This window comes from Sphaeramia orbicularis, chromosome 16 (genome assembly GCF_902148855.1).
Source record: "Sphaeramia orbicularis chromosome 16, fSphaOr1.1, whole genome shotgun sequence".
In the NCBI taxonomy this organism is placed as follows: domain Eukaryota; kingdom Metazoa; phylum Chordata; class Actinopteri; order Kurtiformes; family Apogonidae; genus Sphaeramia; species Sphaeramia orbicularis.
Genome location: NC_043972.1, coordinates 34612224 through 34637017, shown reverse-complemented (window position 1 = coordinate 34637017; position 24794 = coordinate 34612224). Strand labels below are relative to the sequence as shown.

Below are 24794 nucleotides of genomic sequence, written 5' to 3'. Positions count from 1 at the left end.
CTCTCTGGAATCTGCCCACATCATTCTTGGTACGCCTTTAACATTTTTATTTTGACAGATCAGATCTAAAGCCCACTCTGTAATGTGGTTTAGTCTTCAGTTGTTGGCTCGCAGTGGTCTTTTGAAGTCGCTAATCTCCGTCACCATCACTGGGTCCATATTGGACGATGCTTTGCCAAAAAAAGCAGCCGTATCAGGAGCGGCAGTGTACCCTGGGACATCTCAAAAAGCCCCGGGTGTGTTAATATGTGTTAGACCATAACTCACTGCGTGCCCACCCCACTCTCCACTCATTGCACTTTCTCATATTTCCACTATTTTGCCTTTGCTGTCGAGGGCAGTGGAGGGGTCATTTTGAATATGAAGATATGATCTCCAGGTTCAAGAACAGGATAAGATGAGTCCGCGAACAAGACATTGATTCTCTTGTAGCTTTGGAGGAGTTGATCTGGGCTCTGATCCACATGAGTAGTAAACACAGCAACGTATGACGGAAAACATACCCTCCATTTATCCTCTTCATCCATCAGTCTCTTCTTCCACTTGCTGCTTTCTCTTCTACCACCTTCTGTTTTAAGCACTTGATCTCATCCTCACTGTTTGCTCACGATGATTTAATGATTAAGCTTTGTATTACTGTGTCATGTATAAAACTCTAGCCACCACAGATTAATACAAACCAAAAGCAGAACTCACTGAAAACATTTCAACTTATGTAGCTAAGAACTTAAAAATAGGAGAAAAGAGAAAAAAATTCCCATATTTTTTAATCACATGATCTGCATATATGAAACACCATATAATTACAACCTAATGAAGACATTTGAAAAAGCTTGAAATAAATAATAGCTCATTAAATACTCAAACTTACTTCTTACGTAATATTTTTGCATCTGCCAATCTCATTAAACTTGCCAGTTTTTATTCATGCTACTTAATTTCCCCTTGAGCATATCCAATTATGCATCTGTGCCCTTAATTTTGGCTTTGGCACATCTCTAAACCTGGTAAAACATAAACCAGAAGTCATTCCTGTGGATATACAGTATTTTAATAAGAAATAAAACTTTTTAGTCTGTTGCAGCTTTCCATTCTTTACCCCTTTGTCACTCCTTGCCCCCCACTGTGGGCTGTTTGGCCTGCAGGTTCTGCTGTAGAAACCAAACAATAAATACAGTAAACAAGTTGGAATTGATCACTTTTTGCATTTGTTGTGGATGACACAGCTAACATATTCACACGCATGTTCATAGATCTAAACATATTAAGTCATCTCTGCTCCGAAGTGTCTCTAGGGAGCATTTATCTGAGCTCTAAATTGATCAAACATGTCTTGTTCTTTGAGTTTGAACAGTTACGAGACAATACACTCATGTTTTTTTTTATATCATTCAAGCATCTTCTGCATAGCAACTACATACTGTCAGTGATTCAATTGTAAATAAAGACATTAAAACTCTCCATAGCCTGCAGATCTGTTAAGGAACAATTTAAGTTTGTTATTGGCTCAATAGTAAGTGGGTTTTGTTATTCCAAAAAGACAGTGTCCCTTCCACAGATGCTGCCAGTTCAGGACTGTTTCCGACAATCACTAGATCATTACTACTGATCAGTGTGACCCAGTACAATGGAGCATTCTTGTGTTGGATTGTGCAACTAAGAAAGCGGCTCTGAGAGTTATTATAGCTTAGTCAGGGCCTGTAGTTGTGTGTGTGTGTGTGTGTGTGTGTGTGTGTGTGTGTGTGTGTGTGTGTGTGTGTGTGTGTGTGTGTGAGTTGTGTAATCTGTCCATTTTGTGTCTCCTGTCCCCCCCCCCCCCCCCCCCCCCCCCCCTCTCTCTCTCCCCCACCCCCTGGCCCCCTGGCTGCCAGGCGTCACACCAGTTTATAATAAGGGACCCCCTCCCCTCAAAAAAAATTGTCGAGTGAACGAGTGAAAGAGAGAGAGGGGAGAAAAAAAAGACTGAACCCTTCCCACTCTCCAAAAATCACGGGGAGTGACTGTGACAGGAGGAAGGGGACAGAGAGAGAGAGTGAGAGAGAAGAGAGAGAGAAGAGAGAGAGAGAGAGGAGGAGGAGGAATAGAAGAAGTCCTCGTAGGATTTTATCACACTTCTTTCAGGACCGTAGGGACCCGAACGGACCACTACCCAATAACTAAACTGGACTGATACTGATCAATATCGGTGATCGACAGCGGAGGCAGATCTGTGGTGCAGACTCCTGCAGGAGCATGCGGCTCGGTTTACTATTCAGGTAAAACTTAGACTCAAAGTGCTCCAACCTGCTGCTTGGGCTGTATGTCTGTACACAACACCGCATGTGGGCTTTGCATCCTCCTCTGAGCGCGCTCAATGTTTGTGCCGAACGTGGGCGACAGTGGAAAAAAGTTTTGTTATGTGGCGAACTTTTTGGTTTTTACGCACGACGCCGTCTCTGGTTGCGCACTGGGCGCTGCGCCGTGGAGGATATATGATAGGAATTTACCCGAAGGCATCCGTGTTTATTTAGGTTCGAGTTTTCTCCTTCTCCTCAGGGCGGATTTTTGTGAGTTTCCCCTCTTTCCTTTCTCTATCCCTCTCTATTCCCTGTCCCCGCTGCTCTAAGTTTATTCTACAATGTGCCACTGTAGCGGCTGGGGAAACGTGGACCCGGGTAGGGGGTCGTTACTTCGGCCTGAGCAGCTCTGTTGTGTCGGACTGTGCGGGACCTTTGTCTGTGGTTTTCGGGGTAATTGTGTAGTCTGGTGTGGGGAGGCTTCCAGAGACCACGGCGGTGCACCACACTGGGAAAAAGGGACCAATTACTCTGGCTGCATGTGGCTTGTGGACTGGGATTGTGGTGATGGGTTTGGTTCTCGTGGTGAGCGGTGAAATGTCCATCTTACCAAGTCGTTTAGTATCATGTTCGAGCTGTTTTCTTGGCGGATGCGAGAGATGATTTTCCACTTGTTCTCAATCCACTTGTCTGAGTGATCCACCACAAGAAAACTCAAGTGAAACTCTTTAAATGAGCTGGGTCTTTTATTAAACAAGTGTAATAAACACATTCTCAAGTAAAAATACACTTTGAATCACTTTCTCAGATGGACAGCTTTTAATCTGGTCAGTTTGAGGTGGGTCAACATACATTCTTAAGTACTTCACCTCAAATTTAAGCACATGAGGCCATAATTAAAGAGGACACATAACACCACCAAACCAAAACCCACATCAGACACAACATCAAACCTCAAATAAAAAGCACCTACAGTGCAGGATGATTTTGGAAGTTGTGACTGATTTTGCCTGAGTGTGTGTCTATATGTGTTTGTGTGTGTTATAACCACATCCTCAGGGTGTGTACAGTCCCAGAGTGAAGCATGCAGAGGGAAAACATGCTCGCTGTTTAAACCCATTAGTTTGTTAGCACCTCCCAGGCTTTTCCCAGATTGATTGAGATGCTTGGCTGTGAACCTTGAAGGGAAAAAGAGGCTGTTGTTAACCCTCCCCGAGCCCACACACCACCTGTAGAGGGAAAGAAAGTGGCATAATTGGTTGCTAAAGTACAGTTAGGTCACTGGAACATTTGATAGGGTGTTCACTCAACACTTTTTTCATAAGATTTACATTTGAGAAAAGGTCAAAGAAAAATACAAGTCTGTTTGAAAACATACAGCATATACCAGTTTCATTTTAGGTCATGGAAAAGACCCATAAAAGACCTTATTCAACCTTCTATATGTTTTGCATTTGTGCCACTCCCTTCATCGTCTTTCCTTCTTTCTTCCAGGCTCTATGTGCTGTGGGGCTGTGTGGTGGTCACGACCTCCGTGACCAAAGCTGCCAAGAAGAAGGTGAGTCATTAGCTCATCATGAGTGAGATTCACGGAGACAACAGCTTCTCTGTAGAAGGGTGAAAGGTGACGGTGATTAAAGGGACCCACAGCTGGAGATCACACAAGTCAATTCCAGTCCTGTTATCTAGGCTCAAAAAATAAAGCCATGCAAATCAGTTTGCTATCAGGGATTCAGATTTGTGTTGGCTGAGGCCGTGTCCTGGCCAGGTGTGGTGGTACAGTGTCGCAGGAGTTGAACCAGTAGCTGCAGGGGTCAGCGGCGGCTGCTGCAGGGTCACTGCACGGAGCTCATTAATGGTCCCAGTTATGTGGCAGCTGTGTGTTTGATGTCAGTCATTATGGCAGACCACACCTCCCCCCCAGACACACAGTCATTAGAGCAGCCCCCCTCCATTTCTCTCACCCCTTTCTCCTTCCTCTTCTCCCACCTTCTCCAGTCATTTTACCCCAGACTGAGACAGGAACTCCTTTAATCTGGACAATACTGTACCAGAGCTGGACAGTATATGGAATGGACTTGATGTATCGTGACTTGTTCTTTGTGGGACGAAGCAAATGTCTATTGTGAATGTTAAACCAGTGGATGAGGCTCGATGTACATTTAATTGTGCAGACAACTAATGTAGATTATTTTACAGAGCATTGCATCATGGGTGATAAGTTGCTGGGCTAGCAAATGTGTTCAGAACCATTTAAAGTGATTTTTTGAAGTCTGTCAGCACTCAGTGTGTTGCAAGAAGTCACTGTAACCTACAGGACTTTGTGTAATATACTTTACTGACACTGTTAAGTCAGTGTTTTACTAACATATTCTGCATCTTTGGCTAAGAACTGGACATTTAACCTCCTTCACCTATGAAAAGCATCAAAAATATGTTGCATATGGCCATTCAGGAAAAATATATCTTGTTTTTTTTAATCCATATTTTCTCACCTTATGCTGTCACTTACTGCTGTTATCTCTCTAAACATAAACAGTGTAAACATGTGTTTGCTTGCACCTTTATGCCCGTTTACACTCTGACCAACAGGCCGGAGAGAAGTGGAGTACAGATTTATGTTTGGAGTCTCTCTGAATGGAAACTTTTGTTCTGCTCTTATGTTTGCTGGTCTGCCAACCAGGCCAGCACTTCAGTTATGAAATGAGAGGAGAAACATTTATCTACAACCGCAGGGGAAGGCATCAAAGCCCAACCTGGCACCCACAACACATACACAAACAGAAATGCACCGAGCCAGGGTTGAATCAGTCCACATCTTGTCATTTTTGCTGCACATCTATATGACACCAGCTCCGATGAGTTGATCCATCTGCTCATAAGATGTTGGCAGGTGACTGAGTCTGTTCTAAACCCAAGAGGACTGTGAGGAGTTCAGGATTTATATTTTGGCCACAAAGGAAGGAAACTCACGAGACTACAGCTCATCAGTGGACTCAGTTACTGTGAAGAAATAAGCCTTTCCAGAGATTTTAGATTTTGCAATGGCAACATTTCTGCAAAGTGAAGTCCTTTTTCAAAAAAACATTTTGCCAAGCGTGCAGTTTTTATGGCTTTTGCAGCAGATTTAGTGCTAACCGTTGATAACTGTTGAACATATCTAAGTACTTTTAGCTAACTTGACAAGGAAGATCATAATTTAGTCAGTTTTACTGTGACTTGAGTATCCATTTTCTGATACAAAAACAAGAACTATTTCACATCTTTCCTTTAGAGGGAATAAATATAAATGTATCTAGTAGACATTTTCAGATATATGACAAGTGTACTTATTTTCCACTTGATTTCCACTTGATTTTTATTTTCCCAAATCTATTTTTCACTCCACTCCACTCTTTACATCATAAAAGACTTAGTTCCTCTTTTTATAGTGAATTTCCACCATAAATACATGTACAAACCAAACAAACATAAAGAATTTTTAAAAAAGAAATGCAACTACAAGATTGAAATCAAATCAAACCATATAAATGCTCATTTATATGTAGTATTTATAGCTTGTTTTGGATTTGTCTTTATTTTGATTTTGTTCTTTTTTGCTCTTGAGTGCTTTGTTGCTGTAAATCTTGAATTTCCCCTTGTGGGACTAATATAGGAATATCTTATCTTATCTTTTCTTATCTTATCTTATCTAATCTTATCTGATCTGATCTGATGTGATCTGATCTTATTCACCATAACCTTTGCCTTTATTGTACATAATCTTAAGTTAAGGGGCAAAACTACTGGCCATTTTTATGATGTCAAAAACACTTAGAGCCAATCATGGTGTAGCATGAAATTTTTACAAGTGTGGTGTAAAAACCAGAAGTCTTCAGTGCACAAATATTGAAAGTGGACTTTTAGGGAAGCAGAAAATACCTAATTAGGGATGCACTGATATATCGGGTAGGCATTGGTATCGGCTGATATTCGCTATCAGCCAGTATCCATATTGGCATATAACATGTGCTTTGTGCAATGGTCATTTTATATTAAACTTTTTTTTTTTTTTTTTCCATAAATTTGTATGCTTGAATCTGTCTGCATTAAAAAATGATTGGTGCATCCTTATATCTAGTCCCCAGCAGATCAACTGTTGAAATTAATATAATGTGCATTTTCAGAAATTCAAATTCAAAACACACATATACCAAGGTCATTTAACTTTTTGTCCAAAAACACAATATAGTATTTTTGTTATGTCTTGTAAAATGAGTGAAAGTCTGGTTTTGGTATATGTTTTGATTTCATGTACTGAATAAAAGAAAAATAAAATGCACATTTCTGAAATACACAGGTATTGAGAGATTATGAGAAAAATGATGTTTACTCTGATCCTAGTAAATACTGTGAATCTCTGAATGGAAACATCATCATACGTCTCTCTCTCTCTCTCTGTGTTTGTGCGTGATAGGTGGCAGGTCGTAGGTCCAGACAGGTGTTTGAGGCGGAGCCTGTGGAGGGGGTGTGGTCTGTCTGGGCGGAGTGGTCAGGCTGCTCTCAGACCTGTGGCGTGGGCGTGTCTCACAGGAGCAGGAAGTGTTTACCTCCTCCACCTCCACAAGCCCCTCCCCTCACCCACTCTTCCCCAAACTGGGCAGGATATGGCATCAGAGGTCCCGTCATCTCACCTATGCGGCCTTTCTACCCTCCTCGTCACCCTGGGCAACATACACCCTATCACTCTTCACCATTCTCCCCCAATCAAAACCCAGGATTGTCTCTGTACAGGAACACTCCGGCTGGAGGGGGAGGGGCCTCTTTACCGGCATCTGGACAGACCAATCCAGCTGCTCCTTTTTATCCGCCAGAATTCCCCCCAGCCAATCAGGACCGTGCGTCTGTTTATCGATCTCCCTATCAAGCTCCTTTTCACGGCTACAACAACCAGCCAGGTCGGATTATCAGGAGACCACCCAGTCCAGGTGCAGTCAGACCCGGAGGGGGCGGGAACAGACGGTCCATCTCCACCAATCGGGAGGGAGTGCCTACAAGGAGGTGAGTCAAACCTCTTACACTTATTAAATATTGGTATTTGAATCACCACAATGTCGGTCATGGCTGTATTAGAAGAACGGGATACAACTTATGGTACAAACAAACACCTGCAGCCCAGAAAACATTATAACCATTGACTGTAACAATAAAAAAATGAAAACAGGATATTTACAACTACACACAGGGTTGATATTTAATGCATGGAGATTTTTCAATGTGTTTAACCTCCCGAACACCCAGAAAACGTACAAAATCTGTGATGGCATGAGTTTGAGGCAGTGACATCTTTGAGTTCAGCATCTAATTTTAGTAATGCACACATGATATTTGCTGATAAACATCATCACAAAAGTTACAATATGGAAATAATAACTATATTCAAGCAGCTAGCTTGCTGAAATGATTGCATGTGTTTTTCAAATTCTTTATTTGGCAAATGCATAATTTAGTTTGATAATAACAAAAACTTGGCAATGAGGAAAGTGTTCCATTTACTTTGCTAAGCATAATGAGATCATATTTTCCATGAATTTGACCCCAGGACACAGGAAGTGAGTAATGAGTGTGATTTGTCACTAAAGATAAATAGGAGAAGTTAAGGGCTAGCAAATGCAGCAAGAGGAACTGATACAGGATGTTAACGGATCATCAGCCCAGCCAATTATTAGATCTGATATTTAGCATTTGTTGTGTAGAATATTTTTGTATTATTTGGTGGTTTATTATTTATAATATGTCCAGTTCAGCATAAAAATTGACTCCGTAGCCACATTAAAGACATTACAAGTTTTGTGTTGCAGTTGTTCTAATTCATAATGGTTTAAAGTATTGGTTATTTTCCTGATAATTACTAATAATTGCTAGTGGTGTCACCACTAAACCATATCAGTTGACTGTATTTTCCCGTACCGTATTGTATTTTCCTCAAAATAACACTATACATACATCGTTAAAACTGAAATTTCAGTGTTAACATGGTTTTGCAATCAAGAAGGTTTGTTAAATAGTTTAACATTGTAAATGTATTATTGTTAGATATGTTTCTCTGTTCTTTTGGGATCAGTTGCATTTGCAGTTATTGCATTATTATTTCTGCTTTTTATCACACAAACAGACCCTGTTTTCAGGCTCCCATGTCAGTTTTAATTATGTTGGACAGGCAACATGAGCTGTGTCTGAAATGCCTTGTCTGTATTTCTGTCATTGCCTCAGGCTGTTTTTGTAACAAACTTTGTTTCTTTGTCCTTCCTGTCCCTCCGTCTGGTCTTTGTCTTCTTCGGTTGGACTCTAAGGTCTACCATCCGTCCAGGACAGTTCGGATATGGAAAAGTCCCGTTCTCTCTGCCTCTGCACCGTCCCAACAGACAGGCTCGTCATACAGCGAATAGTACAGATGCCGCAGACGCCTCGCAGCCTCCAGAGCTAACTGCCAACGAAGAGCATAAGGAGAACAGCAGGAGGGAGGAAGAGGAGAGGGAGGCGGAGCAGGAGAGCACAGGGACACCTGCCGCCGAGGAGACGCCAACTACAACCACCACCACAAGCAAACCCCACCGCCCCGTGAACAGACCGTCACACACTGGTACACATGTGAGGGGGAGGGTCTCACCCCCTTACTCTTTCTCACGCTCCTCATCTCCGCCTGTTGTCCCCGGCCGCCGACAGTTTAACTGGCACTCCGTCACCGCACCGCCTCCTCCGGTCCCACCTCTGTCACGCCCAAGCTCACCTGACATCTCATCCCCTTATTCGTCGCCTCTGCACCGCTCCAGCCCTCTGCACCGAGACAGAGACCACCACCCGGCCTTCAGCCCCCAGGCCCCGGCCGCCGGAAACATCTATCCACTGCAGCATCCCAACATCCCATATCTGGGAGTAGATGCAGGCCAGGAGGGAGGGAGAACCACACTGCAGAACTACAGATGCTCGGGGCCGGAGAAGGAATACCGTCGGTGTTTTTCACAGGTGAGATCCAGAAGTTGTGTCTAAATCTTTACTAATGATATTGAGATGCAAAAGAAATATTCCACTTAATGTAAACCTCCATTTTATACCGTCATGTCTGTATCTATCCTGCTAATATGACAAAATAACACAAATATGGAAATTCCAATTATCTGCATCACCTTTTATCAGATCCAATACTCAGCAGTTTTTATGATTTTATAAAGTTTTTTTTTCAATTCCAATTTATCCAGTGGGTTGCAAATACCTTAAAAAACCAGAATCCCAATCTGTTGTTTACTTGTTTACATCCTGATAACAGCCTGTAGATTGATTTGTACATTTTGGACTCAAGTCTTAAGTCCTTATAATCACACCAGAGTCTCAGTGTCTCTATTCTGATTCTCACCAGCAGCAACTGTGTCCAATACAAGATACCATTAGCTTAGAAATGAAGTTTACTAATGTCAACGACCAACCAACTGCCTCACAAGCTTAATGTAAACACATGAGCACATGCTAATGTTAAATATTGCACCTTTACATTTTATTACCCCTCGGCCAAGGGGTATTGTAATCGTTTTGTCGTCTGTCTGTCTGTCTGTCCTTTCAAAGACATGATTGCATTATCTGAAGAATGCATTGCAATATCTGCACCACATTTATACTGTGGATGCATCTTGGCATGGAGCAGAAGCCGATTGAAAATAGGTGACCTTGACCTACTTTTTCAAGGTCAGATGGCCTTGTGCAGTTATAATATCTGAGTATGTTCAAATATATATATATATATATATATATATATATATATATATATATATATATATATATATATATATATATATATATATATATATATATGTATATATATATATATATATATATATATATGTATATGTATATGTATATATATGTATATATATATATATATATATATATATATATATGTATATGTATATATATGTATATATATATATATATATATATATATATGCATTTTATAAGTTTTACACAAAGATGATCTAATCTAAATTGTAGGGCTGTAACTTTCAACAGAATCTTACACTATATTTGGCTGAGGAGTATTAAAAGTGTACAGCACATTATGTTTTTATTTACTGTATACATTTTTGAAGGTTATATTGTTTATTTATCTATTACACATAAGTTAAGAAATGCTGCTCCATGCACATGTTTTTACTAATGTAATTTTTAACGATGTGTTAGATTTGGTGTCTTTTGCATATATAATTTCTAAATATCAGTTATCTGTTGTCGACTTGATCACTAATAATCTTCAGTGGCCTTAAAAAGCCATACTGGTCGACCTCCTAAAGTCATGGTTGATTTGTACATGTGACATGTGTTTAACGAGCAGATAGGCAGCTGTAAACTGAGGAGCTGAACATCAGTGGTGTGTATTTGATAGGTAGATCATTTTAGAGCTCTGACACTAACTGGTTGTCTGTGAGCGCTCAGATGGAAACTTTCTGAAAGTGCCACCGCTTCTCCAGGGCGTGTGTATATTCTGGGCCGTGTCCAGAATACACACCTCTGTTGTGTGGCTTCACACGTAATTATGTGCTCCATGTATTCTGGCGCGGACCTGCAGCGATGATTGGGGTTGCAACCTGCCTCATAGCTTTCTGTGTTGCCAGTGTGAGCATTAGTAGTAAAGTCAGTGCACATGCTGCCAAGACAAGCAGCCACAGACAGGCCAGTCATGTCAGATGGGCCAACTCACCCTCATCGTACAGGTGAGAAACTGAGGGCGACCTCGTAGTAACTCAGGTTTCACTGAGACAGGAATGCCATGCTTGATTTCACTCAGTTAAATGCAAGATTTGTGTGTGTAAGTAAGATACTGAAACTGGATAAATGTTTTTCTAGTTACAAAGTGAGCTATTGTGTTCACGTCTGTCATAAATCTCTAGGTATGGTGGCATATTTTAACACACAAGTGCCACAGTCTTCATTATTGATCACACTATCAAGCTGCACCTGTCCTGCAGAACATGTGTTAACCTTTATCTTATCAGTAAGAAAATAAATAATTTCAGCAGCACTTTGCAAACGTGCACATTTTCCACCTGATGCAAAGGCTGTTTTAAATTAACAGCAGACCCTCACACAATCTGTACTATCTTTGCTGTGTTTCTGACACAAATCAATCAACAGTCCAACATATGGAAAGTTACACATTTCAGCTTGAAGTTTGTCCTGTTTTAACCTCAGGAATCAAATATCTTCCATAAATTGCAACAAGTTTTGTTTGATACGATTTGTTGGGTTTACAATATGGACAAACTGTTTATTAACAATTTCACATTATAGCCTTGAGGTTGACAGAGTTAGGAAAAAGTACCAAAGTGGAATAGTAAAAGGTTTTATTCCCACTTGGGTTTTGTCAAAATCGATTCAGCATGTGAGAAATGGCACAAAATGTGTGTGGAAACAGGAAAATTATATAAACAGTGGGAAATTCGATTCATAGTCCCAACAAAATTTCATCATGGAGATAAAAATACATGGCATGTGACTGATTCGAGCAGACCACTTGTAGTTGTCTTGTCTTAAGTGAGGGCACTGAGGGAGATGATAAGATTGGCTTCAACACACACCTACACACTTAATGCATTTTCCCTCTCATTCTTAACTTATGCGACTGGCTCTCATTAGGTGGAAGTAGACACTTTTGGGCCCTTGACTTTTTCCCTCTTTAGATAATTTGGCAGAGCCGCTCCCTCTCTTGTTCTCTTTCATCCCCCTCTCTTTCTCTTTCTGTCTCACTGTGATAGCCCCCATGTTAAAACAGATTTAGTAGCTGGCAGGATACTTGTCCTCTGTGTGCCAGCAGCACTAATAGCAGTCCTGTGATGCCTGAGCCTGAGTCATTGGGTTACATATTTACCCAACATTAGCCTGTGCAATCGTCCTGTTTGTTCCTGCACACAATTGTTGGTCCACATTCGAGGTTCATATTTTTATAGGTGTTGTCATTCCTTTAAATATAGGTTTAGATACTGATAAATGTAGGAGTTTGCCTGGGCTTGTTTGCACTGTATATGAGTGAGATTGAGGAGTGAGGCAGACTGAGTGTGACACATCCTATTATCTATTAGGTGTGTTTGTCATAACACAGGGCGCCTGAGGCCCATCACAAGTGTGACGAACTGTGTGTATGTGTGTTTTTGCTGTTGCATAGAAGCAAGTGGGGAACCAAGAGAGGGACAGAGGAAATGAGAAGGGCAAAAGGGGAAGAGTGTGTGCTCATATGATGTGTGTGTGTTAGGTGTTAGAGTGAGGTTATAAGGGGAGGGTGGGAGAGGAAGTGACGTGGTTAAGTAGTAGTGAAAGAGGGTACTGTTTTTAGAAAATCTGCACACAGTAGTGGGAGGGCAAGAGGGGAAGAAAGGTAGGGAGGGAGCAGGGCAAAGAAGAAATGGAGATGAATGAAGGGGGGAAGAAGTGTTTAAAAGTGCATGAAACCAGGAATAAAATGGCAGCCAGGGGTGGAAAAAGCAGCAGAGGATGGAGAGAGATGGAGAGAAAAAGAGTCTGCAGGAAGACAAGAGGAAGTTTGTGTCAGAGGAAGAGAGGGATTCACGGAAAATGGTGTGTTTGTATGAGCAAGTGCAGAGTGTAACAAGAGGAGAAGTTATTCTGTCAGGGGGAGAGGGGAGGAAAAAGGTGGAATTTGAGAAGAAGCTGCCTGAGACACAAACTTGAAGTAGACTTTTCACAGAAATATACAATCCACTTATTGTCCTCTCCTTTCTCATGTCTTTCAGCCCAAAGTTTTGTCATTCTCTAAGCATTTTCTGTCTGCTTTTGAGAGCCAGTATTGACTGAGATTACCAACAGTGTGGTTAGACTAGAGACATGTGGATTTAAGATACACGCAGGTAATAGTTCACTTCATGGCCTGAAGAGATGCACACTGGCAGACAAGTGAAAAAAAACCCAAAATCCTTTTGTTTTGCAGACACAACATATCATTGATCTCACTCCTCGTACCTGAAACATGAGCAGTTTATGTTGTAATCTTCCAGACACTCAAATGTGGCTTCAGGCTGCTGCGGCGAGAGTCAGATGATCTAATCGCACTCTGTCATTACACAGGAAATATATTATTATGACTATCAGCACAGAGCTGCACTTCTCACTAATGACTGCGTATGGAGCGCTTTCTGTTACTGCCACGCTTACTGTTGTTCTTGTGAAGTGACAAACAGGCCCAGATGTGCCGAGCCGTGGCGCACACATGTACAAACACTCAGCCACATGGACTCATTCAGACTGATCGGTACTTTGTTTGCTTTACTACTTTAACAAGTTCACATACCTGCTTCTGCACAAAAAACAGATACCTGTTGTTAAAGTCTCTTTAGGTCAGCTTCTGTATGCAATGAGCTCCTTTCAGATCTGTCTTTCATGTTTTTATCCTCCGCTGCCCTTTTATGCTTTTGCACAGATGTTATACACATGGAGATTTGTGAATATTTTGTGTTTATTTAGTCGCTTTAATTGTCTTTTTTATGTGGGTTCAGGCAAGGACAGGCAGAAACAGTGACCATGTGCATATAAACATTAGAATGATAATAAAAACCATGAGTAAAATTTATTGTGCAATAATACAAACAATCTAAATGGTCCCTAAAACAACCAGTGGTTGAAGTAAAATTACATAGCACAATATATAGCAGCAAGTGCTGAAGTAAAAGTACTGGTTCAGTCCCTCTAAGTGATATATTATTATATAGACTTCATTGGATTATTAATTCTGAAGCATCAGTGTTGTGTTATCATTTTACTATTGGTATATACTGAGATTTGTATGCGCAGAAAACCAGATGAATTCAGCTGCCGATGAATGAAAATTGAACAAAGATAAAATAAAACAAAACAAAGGTCTGATACACAAATCTGTTTCTGTTTTTTTTTCCTTCTTTTATCCAATCTTTGATTTTTGGTGACATATTGGATGATTTAGATGTTTATTGAAGTAAAACCATGTGAGACGTTTAAACAGAAAACTCACTATTTCTTGGAACAACTTATAATATCTGAAATGTGACAGTGCTTTTTGTTAGACAGAAGAAGCCAGAAAGCAGGAAACCGTTGGATTATTCTGCAGTAATGTGATACAGTTTAAAAGCTTTTATTGACTGTAAAATTTTCCTCTTAAAATTAACTACTAAAGCTGTCCATGAAATAGAATTCAGTGTAAACAGTCCAGTAAGTACAAATGCTTGAAATTATACTGAAGTACAGTACTTGAGTAAAAGTACATTCAGTAATAGTTATTTCCCACCGCAAAAACAACACAAGCACTCATCGGAAACATTGACTAAATCAATCACAATTCCCCCCAAAACGTGCACAGATAGAAGAGCTCATTGTTTCTGCAGCAGAGACGTGAGATTATTGAGTCAAAACGATTCTGTTACAACTTTAGATCCAAATCTGAAATCACCTTGTTAATGACACGAGACAGAAGAAGCAGAAAACTGCACATTAAAGCAATTTAATCTGTGGTTCAACCCAGACTGAACAAGTGTTAAAAATGAAGAGCAAAGCTGTTCTCTCACACTGCCATGTGTTACTGTGAAAAGAAGTGTTAAATCAAGAATTATGACAGTGCATAAAAACACTTTGGTTTGTAGAAATATCATGTGGGTTTGCAAAAGACTCACATGGAAAGTGGAACATGGTAAGTCTGTCATTTTTAATCCCTCTGAACAAAGCTCTTGTTTCATTTATTGATCTCATGGTTATGGTGTTTATTGGGAGTTCTTTTCTTTCCTTTTTTCCTTCTTCATGTACATTCAGGCTGTTTTGGGGCTCGGTCTCAGTGTCTCGCTGTTGGCTTTGCGCTGCCTTGGGGCCTTTTCCCTCTGGGCGTTCTCTTTTATTGATGGATGAGCGCTGTTTCCTCTGGAGCACTCCTGACTTCCCATCAGGGTCAAGGCTATGGCCTGTTGGTGCCCTGCAAAGCGCCGACACACGGCCTCAGTCACAAGATTCGCCTAAAGAATGTTAATTACTGAGGACAAACACTTACATGAGCATATACACACACACACTAATGCTCACATATTAATCTATGTCATGGATTGTGTGCATGCATACAGTGATTAGCCCTGCTGACTTGGGCATATTGATTTATGGCTGCAGGTCAGTTGTTTTGTCCATGTGAAGTCACATTAGTGTTTGAGGAATGACCGGCCGGCCTTAACGTGTGCGTGGTATTGAGGTTATATGACCAGCTGTGCAGGAACAGACTTGTATGTGGAATGATTGAGCATAAAGGATGATGATGATGACGTGTCACCTGGACTTTTCCTACGGAAACACGCATGTGGTGAAAGGTTCCTGCTTTCCACATAATCTGTTCCTCCTCCAAACTCATTAGTCTTGTGGGCGTTTGTGTTTCACATTAGGACGTTATGTGTGATCAGGGCCTTGACATGTGTGTGTTTTAGTGTGTGTGGCATTTTTTTATGTGTGCACAACAAAGCCTTCAGCCCACAGGTATTAACCCCCTCTGTACTTCACATGATCTTCTCCCAGACCCTTTCTCTGCTCCCTCCTCCCTGGTAGTAAAACACATCTATAACTTTCACAGCTCCTGTACGAAAACACTGCCTCACTCTTTCACCAGCTGGATTCTCTTTCTTTTCACCTGCTCTCCACTGCTATCCATCTTTAACTCTCTCTCCTTGTCAGTTTGCTGCTCAGTGACCGACAGCTTTTCCATCTTTCAGCTCATCCTTCTGCTCTGTTTACTGACTGATCAACAGACGCCCTGAGAGGTCTTTTGGTAGCACTTAATGAGAGATGACAGAAGGGAGGTTCACAGTCATACACACTGGGGCCTATTTTTATTTATTTTTTTATAGTTTTGTCCATTGTTCCTCATTTTCACCTGAACAACTAAAGCAGTTTTAAAACCTGGTTAAACTCTATATAATAGATCACCGAGATCAAATGGAACTGGTAGATTTTTTCAGTTTTCATCATGAGCATAATTATTTAACATGATAATGACTTAATATGTGTATCCATAATAATCCAAAAGAATTCAAATAAACAGAAATGAATGGAATTATTACAAGTATGCTTCAATTATTAAAATCATTTATATAAAAGCAACTTCATGAGAACCTTTAATTGACACATTTTAGTAGGTATATAAATATAATAGATTTATATATAATTGTATATAATATAAATTGTGACACCATAATCTGCACAGAAATTATCAGCAAACTTATTTCCCCAATCTCCTACTGTTAACAAGTGGCACATCCTCAAATGTAAATAAAGTTTTAACATTTTTCACAACTGCTTTCATTTTTGTTTTTATATTAAAGCTGCAGTATGACAAAATCAGACAAAAAAAGGAGCATAAACAGCATTTGTTTCCTAAACATTGACTAGATATAATGAAAAACGCTACAAGATTCTGAAGTGACGGTGAAATCTCACAGTTAGAGGCCATGTTATTACAACTATAAATCATCAGTTTTATATCTGTAAACTCTGACAAGACCTGTGTTCAACCATACTGACCAAAATCTAAAAGTCTAATAAATTTTGCCTCCTGGAGCTTTAACGTTACCTCACAGTAACATACAACTGTCACACATCTGTGAAGGGTCAGCGTTGTGTTCAAGTCACTTTAGTTCAGATTATGTGGAAACGCTGCAGAGGTTTCTTCAGACATTGATACCATGTTGGCCTGCGATCAGCTGACTGGTCATATTTTGTCTCTGATGTTACAGATCTCAGTAATTACATCAGTATCACACTAACAGGCAGCATCCACATGAATATAACAACACAACTACAAAATAAAACAACTATTTACATCAGATTGCATTGTTATTGATTTTTCCCCCCAAACCAGTGGAAAACTGCAAACCTATTGCTTAACAAGTAAATAAAAGGCCTAATTAGAAGGTCTAATTACAATACATGTAATGCTTCTTACATCAGTTAATAAAATGAACCACAGCCTGGAACATTTTTATACTATATATATTTCATGTTGCCTAGTAATTGCTTAGTTTGGGTTGTGTTTGATTTCATCCACAGGCCCAAACCCATCCTCACCGCCTTTCTCTCACCACAAACCGCCGTTCCCTCCTTGTCTTTCCCTCCATTCAAGTGTTTTGCCTCTGTAAAAGCCATTTCTCTGCTTTCTCTCCCTCTTTTCGGCTTTTCAATAACTGCCAGTCTTCTTTTCTCTGCTGCTGTCACTCCTCCCCTCCCCTTGCCGTCCGTTCACGCTCCCCTTGGTGATTATGTGGAGACCTCCTAACCCTGCACTCACAGTAAATGAGGGAACACCAGACCTTACAATAACACACAAATTCAGCCCAGAACCATGAAACGCCATTGAACACCTCCTCTCTTTCTTCTGCTTTTACTCTCCGTCTTCTATTCAGTCCATTAGGCTCTCTCTGTTTTTACACACCCTAAACATTTTTGAGAAGAGAATAAACTCGCCCTTCAGTGCTCGTACAGTCACCAATGCATGAGTTCACACACTTAACTTTTAGCTGCATTCCTAAATTCCCTTTTAGTCTTTTATGGCAGCTCTTACTGTCTTTTTTTTTTTTTTCTTTCACTGTAGCTACTGAAGCGTCCCATATCTGCACACACACACACCATCCCATCGTTGCATGTGTGTGTGTTTATGTTCAGGGGTGTTGTCCACTTATTGTTTATGGTGACACAAGCACACACACATCCAGACATATACAGGAACTATCTGCTTTAAAGCTGGTCCAAACATGTTTATGTCCTGCAGAAATATTTACAACCATTACAAACCACATTTCACACACACCAGGGCAGATTTACGCACTCACTTAGGAAGCACCGGATCACAGACTAAAAATGACCTTCAAACTTCAAACGCAACACACTCTCATGTGACAATTAAGAGGTTGTGTTTTCGCCTTCGTATGCTTATTGGTTTGTTTATCAGGAATATTATACATAAACCACTGAATCTCACCTAGTTTCATTCTCATGACACTTGGTGGGATGATAGAACACTGGTTTAGGAACAGATGCTGTTAAAATGAGTAGTAATAAATAATGTAATTTACTCCATTTCACAGCGTTTTGATTACATTCAAATGTTTTACAGGACAGTTAATGTGGGTGGAAGATGTGATGCAAATTTAACAAGAATCAATCACAGACAACACTAAAACTAATGAATGGAGCCTGACTAGATGTAGAGACAGGATGAATTTGTCCTTACTGTACTGTTCTACAGTAAACAGATGTATAGTATTAGAATGAATACTATTTTATGCATGTAAACTATTTCCCAGAGGTGGGTAATCCCAGGTTCATCAGGTCAAAGTTCTGCCATGTATTGATTCTAACCTGCTCACTTAACTCAGGTGATTCCACTAATTATCCCATCTACCTGGATGAGGAGTTGTGCTCATCAAAATGGGCTGGTTCAGTGAACAGGTTGGAACCAATACATGGCAGGACTTTGACATGATGAACCTGGGATTACCCACCTCTGCTATTTACTGAAACGAATGTACAAAAATGACACTATGTCATTGGACCACCTTGTTTATGCCACAGAATGCTTATGCAACATCACAATACATGCCACAGCATTTATTTCTGTCCAGAGTTGCATTAATTTCTTGCCAGTATCTTGCATTGATGATGGGAGAGTCAGACCTGCATAAAGTCGTCTCCATCACATCCCACAGATTCTCAATGGGCTTCAGATCTAGACTCTGTGGAGGCCAGTCCATGTGTGAAATTCTTCCTCCCTGAACCACTTTTTCACAAACCTGATGAGGCTGATGAGTCCTGGCACTGTCCAGTCTTAACGCTCTCTAGAAACCTGACAGCTGTGTAAGGAGTAAGAAGCTCCTCACTGCATCAGTTAGGGTTAAATCAGTTTTTGCAGCTGAAACATATTGATCACTGCAGTAATTATCCAGTGGAAGGATGGTACTCATTTACTTATTTAATCCAGATGGGGTCTTTTGGCAGTGTATTTATCCATTTGAGTCATTTTGTGGTTCAACGTCATGTTTGAATTGGTTTAGAATACCTTTAGAATAACCTTTGAACCTTTAGGAGTTCCCCATATTACACTCTTTGTACAGCAGATCAGACCAGTCTTTCTATATCGTCTTGTAGTTTTGTCACTTTTTCGGTACGTGAATCACCTTCTATATTTCACTGCCTCTAATGAGGTCCTTTCACATTTAAGCGTCTTCCATCAGGGCGGGGGCGGTGATAGATTGGCTGCAATTTGCAATTTAATGTCTAGATGCCATTACAAATTACAAACTGAACATTTAATTAAATATTACGCCCATTTGTAATCTAATTATGCAACTCTATATATTATGACTAATTAGTGCCCAACACTGGGACAAGAATGAACCCATTGAATTTAAGAGCAGATCCATGAAAAGCAGGAGATCCAAGGACCTTCTAACTTTTCCTAACATTGCGACACAGACCCTGGGCAGCGGTATATACTTTATTAACAGCCTTGCTTGTTAATTATTGCTAATTAAATTTTTTAAGTGATTTGTCCAACAGCGTCTATGAATGCCTACAATAAGCCTGTTACAGTGTGAAACAGCAGTGGATCCTTATGGGCGCCTTGTGACAGGACGGCCACAGAACGGCCGATGGGTGTCAGCGGGTACATGGCATGCTTTGATAGTTTATCCATGAGAGTCTTTTCGTTACACTTTACGAGGTTCACATGGGAACCGTTGGATCTTTGCATGCTTTAGTATGTGTGTGATGTTGTGTGTGCGTATAAACTTGACTACTCCCTTGCTCTCGTTTCCCCAGATGAGTGACGAGGAACATTCCAGCTGTTTGTGACAGCTGTGTGACTGGAAAAAGTCCAAAAAAGAAAAAAGAGATTGAGAAAAGAAGGAGAGGATACAGAGGAGCGGGAAAGACAGGAGTGAAAGACAAGAAAATTGTGGAGCTGACAGAGATTTGAGTTGCAAGGAAATCTGAGAGCTCTGTGTGCGGCATTTGAAGTGTGTGTATGTGTGTTTAGTTCATTATCCAGCTGTTTATCAGAAGGCTGTAAACTCAGCGGGTTCTTAACCAGGGTAGTTATAGCTTCATAGAACACTGATGGAGAGTGGAAGTATTTCGTCTGCATTACCTACATTTTACAAGTTGACTGTTAGTTTACCTACTTTTGGGATATTTTTATGTAGCTATAGTAAGTATTAACACAACAAATGACAAATCAAATGTAGGAAAGATATTTTATTTGTATTTTTGTAGCTTTTCTACAGGATTTGAACCACCTTACATGTATATAACGCATGTTCTAAATGATGGGTGGTGCTCAGTGCGCTCACAGGGCAACGTCATCATGGAGCCAGAGAGCATATCACTCTAATACTCGAAATTCTTGAGTTGCAATGAGCTCATATGAGTGGCATTTTGTTACCGGCTTATGTATTATATTTGGTTTCACATTCACATTGTGCTTGAACTACTTTTTGTATGAACTTTTCTAGTACTTCACCAGCCTAAATTTCCACCAAGGTTTGTTGTGCGAGAGTGTATCTCCCCATATGAGGTAGCTGTGTGTGTGTGTGTGTGTGTGTGTATGTGCGGGTGTGTGTGTGTGTGTGTGTGTGTATGTGTGTGTGTGTGTGTGTGTATGTGCGGGTGTGTGTGTGTGTGTGTGTGTGTGTGTGTCAGAACAAAGCCCAGTGAGTTACAGTCAGTTCAGTGAAATGCAGCAGGGTCATCTCTCCCTGACATTTCATCTGTCGTTGAAGCGCAGGTATGTTAAAAGTCTCTCCATACGGCACCATAAGGACCCTTCTCCAACAAGCACAAGTTAGACATGTGCTCATACACACACGCACGCACACACACTTACACGTGCTCACACAGTCAGTCACATATATTCTGTGGTCATGCCCTGAAAGCCATGGAGGATTTATGTGTGCAGCCGCTTCCAAAAAATCTATTATTTCCATATGCTTCTAATACACTTGCTGACTGCCAAGAGCTGCACGGAGAATACATACAGTATATGTGTGTGTGCGTGTGTTTGTGCGTAAGAGTATGGCGTGTTTGCATTTACCTCTATGATCTCAAGTTAATTCTCCCTTTCTTTATTAGCTGTTTTTTTCCGCGCCTTTTACTCACAAATAGTCCACCCCGCCCTTATTTCCTTGGGGACTGGGAGAGAAGCAGTCGTCGGTTTAATAGCTGAGTGATTTCATATTAATCCAATGTGTGGCACAGATTTTTGACTCTTCTCTCTCTCTTCATCCTCCAGGTGTGTGGAGGTGTGTTGGACTCCAGAGCAGAGCAGTGTGCAGCCTTTAACACCCAGGAGTTCATGGGTCGCCTCTACAACTGGGAACCTTTCAATGAGGGTGAGGACGGAGTTAACACACAAGCAGTATCGGTGTGTAGGGTTTGGTAGTGATAATAGGCTTATAGCGAGAATTAAATGGTGGAAGTTGGGAGGGGGAAACAGTAAAATGTGTGTTTAAGTGAGTTAAATGTTGCTGTTATTACTGTGAGTGTAAAGGTTCTTGGCAGGCCTCCACACCATGTCCAACCCACCGCAATCTGTCCTCTCATTGGAGCGAGCCCACATGTAGCGTCGAGGGTGGTGAGAGTCAAGGGGAGGAAAGAAAAAAGAGAATGACTGGAACTCAATCTGCTTTTATTCTTCGAACAAAACACTCTCCCTCCTCTCTTTTTCCTCTCATTTGTCCAACATCTCCCTTTCTCCCCGACTCTCCTGCCAAGCTTCTCCTCCCTGCTCTGACTAAGCACAGATTCCTACTGAGTGAGATAAAGGCAAAGAGACGAGAGGAAGGGAAAGACAGAGAGAGAGCGAGGTGAGAGGTGATGGGACACGAGCATTTTGTCACATGACCACTGGGAGCAAAGAAGAAGAAGAAGACGACGTGGCTTGTGTGAACGTGCGGTGTTAAATGAAGTTGTTTACTTTGTTGTTAAGTGTACAATAGTTGAGCACGGTGGAGAGGGAGAGTGTGTCTGTTTATCTTTGTTTTCCAATGCTGGAGGGAGAAAAAACAGGAGAGGAGAGAAAAGGAAGAGCGGATTGGGAGAATATTACAAACACGAGGATTGTGGCAGAAAAAAAAGAGGCGCACAGCTGTGAGATGATATCAACAGAAATTGTCTTTGGACTTAGAGTTATGTGGACAAGCTGCTGTGTATTTACAGTATGCGATTATTGGCAGGCGGACATGTAGGGTAGATGAATGGCCTAATGGAGCTGAGATAATATGTGGAAAAATGTTTGTTCGTGTATGTTTGTGTATCTGTCTGTCTGCACTCTTGCGATTACTGTATCAGCTGGCTGAAGTTTCCCAACACCGGCTGTAGAGCTGGAGGCACTAGATCAGGAACACCACGCAATAGTCATAGAAGAGCCAAAAATCTAAAAGGGATTTTCATACCCTGATAACGATACATATCCCTATATCTCACATAATCTCTAAATTCAATGAATCAGTGGTATATATAAAACTAGCGTGTTCACCTGTGGGGGATCCACGGGTTCTAGATGTGGTAGGTTTGTTGCTGTTGTGTATTTGTCCATGCTGTACCGCACTCTACCACTGCCAAATTATTCTGGGTATATCAACGTCATTATAAGGCTATTGTATTCCAAAATTACTAATATCTCCCAAAATATTGGTCATATCAATTTCCAATTCGCTAGTCTGTTCCTTGACCAAAAATACATAAGTATGCCAAACTGAAGCAGTCACCTCTGTACAGATTTTGTGTGAATCCCGACACATACACGCACGCACACAGAGGCCACTTGGCTTTTATAATAATATAGATGATGTTGATGGAAAGTCTCATATCTTACACTATGTTGAATTAAAAACCAACAACTAACCTGTACTTAGAGATTTTTGATTATTTTTGTCCTTTTGATCCTCTTATTAATCCACAAAATAAGACACGGCAACACAATAAATCAAGCCTTGAAATATGAGTATGTAAAATACATAAATCCTCCTGACAGCAGTCTAAAATGCATCTTGTATTCATTACTACAGTTCATCACGTAGCGTGCTTTGCACAACACATGTCGCCTGGCAGTGGTTTTAATTCCTTAAACACAACCAACAAGCTTACTTGACGTTACTGCTAGCCAGCAAAAAAAACCAAAACAAAACAGAAAACAAAGAAATGGAGCAAAGCAACAAAAAGCATGCAAAATAAATAAACACAAGATTTTATTTTTTGACTGGTTAATGTCAAACAGAGTTTTGACCAGTTTGGTAAAAAACAGCTCAATTAGAATCAGAGGCATGAATCCTTACCCAGTCTCTCTTTCACTCTCCTTCATGCTTGTGTGTTTTGACTTCGTGCAAATTTCCTGCCTGCATCCGTGGCATGTTGAAGAATACAAAATATCATCCAAATGATAAAAAATAAGAGTGAAGAGTGAATGGCAGATCATGATTTGTTTTATTGTACAGCTTTAAGCAGTGGGTTTATTCTACCACAAAATATGCATCAGCCAAATACAGTCTTTCTAAGAGATGTTGGCATGTGTATGAAGCCATTTATTATTATTATTATTATTATTATTATTATTATTATTATTAACACTCCATATCCTCTTCTTCTGTTAGAGTTTGCCTCTGGGGTCTTGTTTTTTCAAAAGCATAGCCATACAATAAAGTTTTTACAAACTATTCATATGTCACCAGAAATCAGATCTGTGCCTTATTTAAGCAGCTGGTGTCACAAGACTAAATGTGCACAGTACATGTAATTTCATACCGCAACATTGATACAGGGCGATCTATTTTACACTGTACATGTGATTATATATAATTATGTCTCCATATGTGTGCCCGTCAGCCACCTGAAGTCATACAAAGCAAAGAGCGGTCTACGTGGATGGACAGTTAATAGAAAGTATTCATGTTAGTACATTTCCTGCCTTGACTTTGAAGATGGAGGCAGATCTAGATGATATATGCTGTCCATCTGTACCAGGAGTCATCGCCGGGGTATCGGCCGGAGTCAAACTGTCTGCAAAAACACACAGGGGCTTTCCTTTCGCCCACCTCCCCTGTTTGTGTGTGTTTCCAGAAGGGAAAGGGAGCTTCTTGTATCTATCCTGAATGCAGCTGCCCTTAAATGTTCTCTATCGGCTGTGTGTCCTTGCCCTCTGCTCTGTTACGACTTATTTTAAACCACCGTGTCCTTGAGGTTTGGAGGACAAGCCTGGACGGAGACACAGAGGAGGGGAAGACAAACAGAGACAAGCTGTGATATGAGTAACATGGATAAATCACTTGGCAGTTCAGACATATTAGTGTGAGTTATTGTGTAGCTGAATTAAAAAAGTCAAATGTCTAGAGCCACAGTAGTTAGTCAACCATTGTCTTAATTTGGCAGCTACTTTGATAATTGATTAACTGGTTTGAGGGAATTTTTTGTGTGTGTGTGTGAAAAAAGGTCTAA

General features: G+C 40.6%; 1 protein-coding gene across 1 annotated transcript in view; it reads left to right on the top strand.

Annotated features, from left to right (window-relative positions):
• Positions 1-1914: 1914 nt before the first annotated feature.
• The window catches only part of adamtsl4 (ADAMTS-like 4), a 41625-nt gene continuing 18745 nt past the window's right edge, over positions 1915-24794 (top strand). The window contains exons 1-5 of the mRNA XM_030158277.1: positions 1915-2255; positions 3771-3834; positions 6733-7316; positions 8609-9281; positions 21595-21694. Of these exons, the coding sequence (XP_030014137.1) occupies positions 2233-2255; positions 3771-3834; positions 6733-7316; positions 8609-9281; positions 21595-21694 (1444 nt within the window). The 5' untranslated portion in view covers positions 1915-2232. The remainder of the gene's footprint in view (positions 2256-3770; positions 3835-6732; positions 7317-8608; positions 9282-21594; positions 21695-24794) is intronic.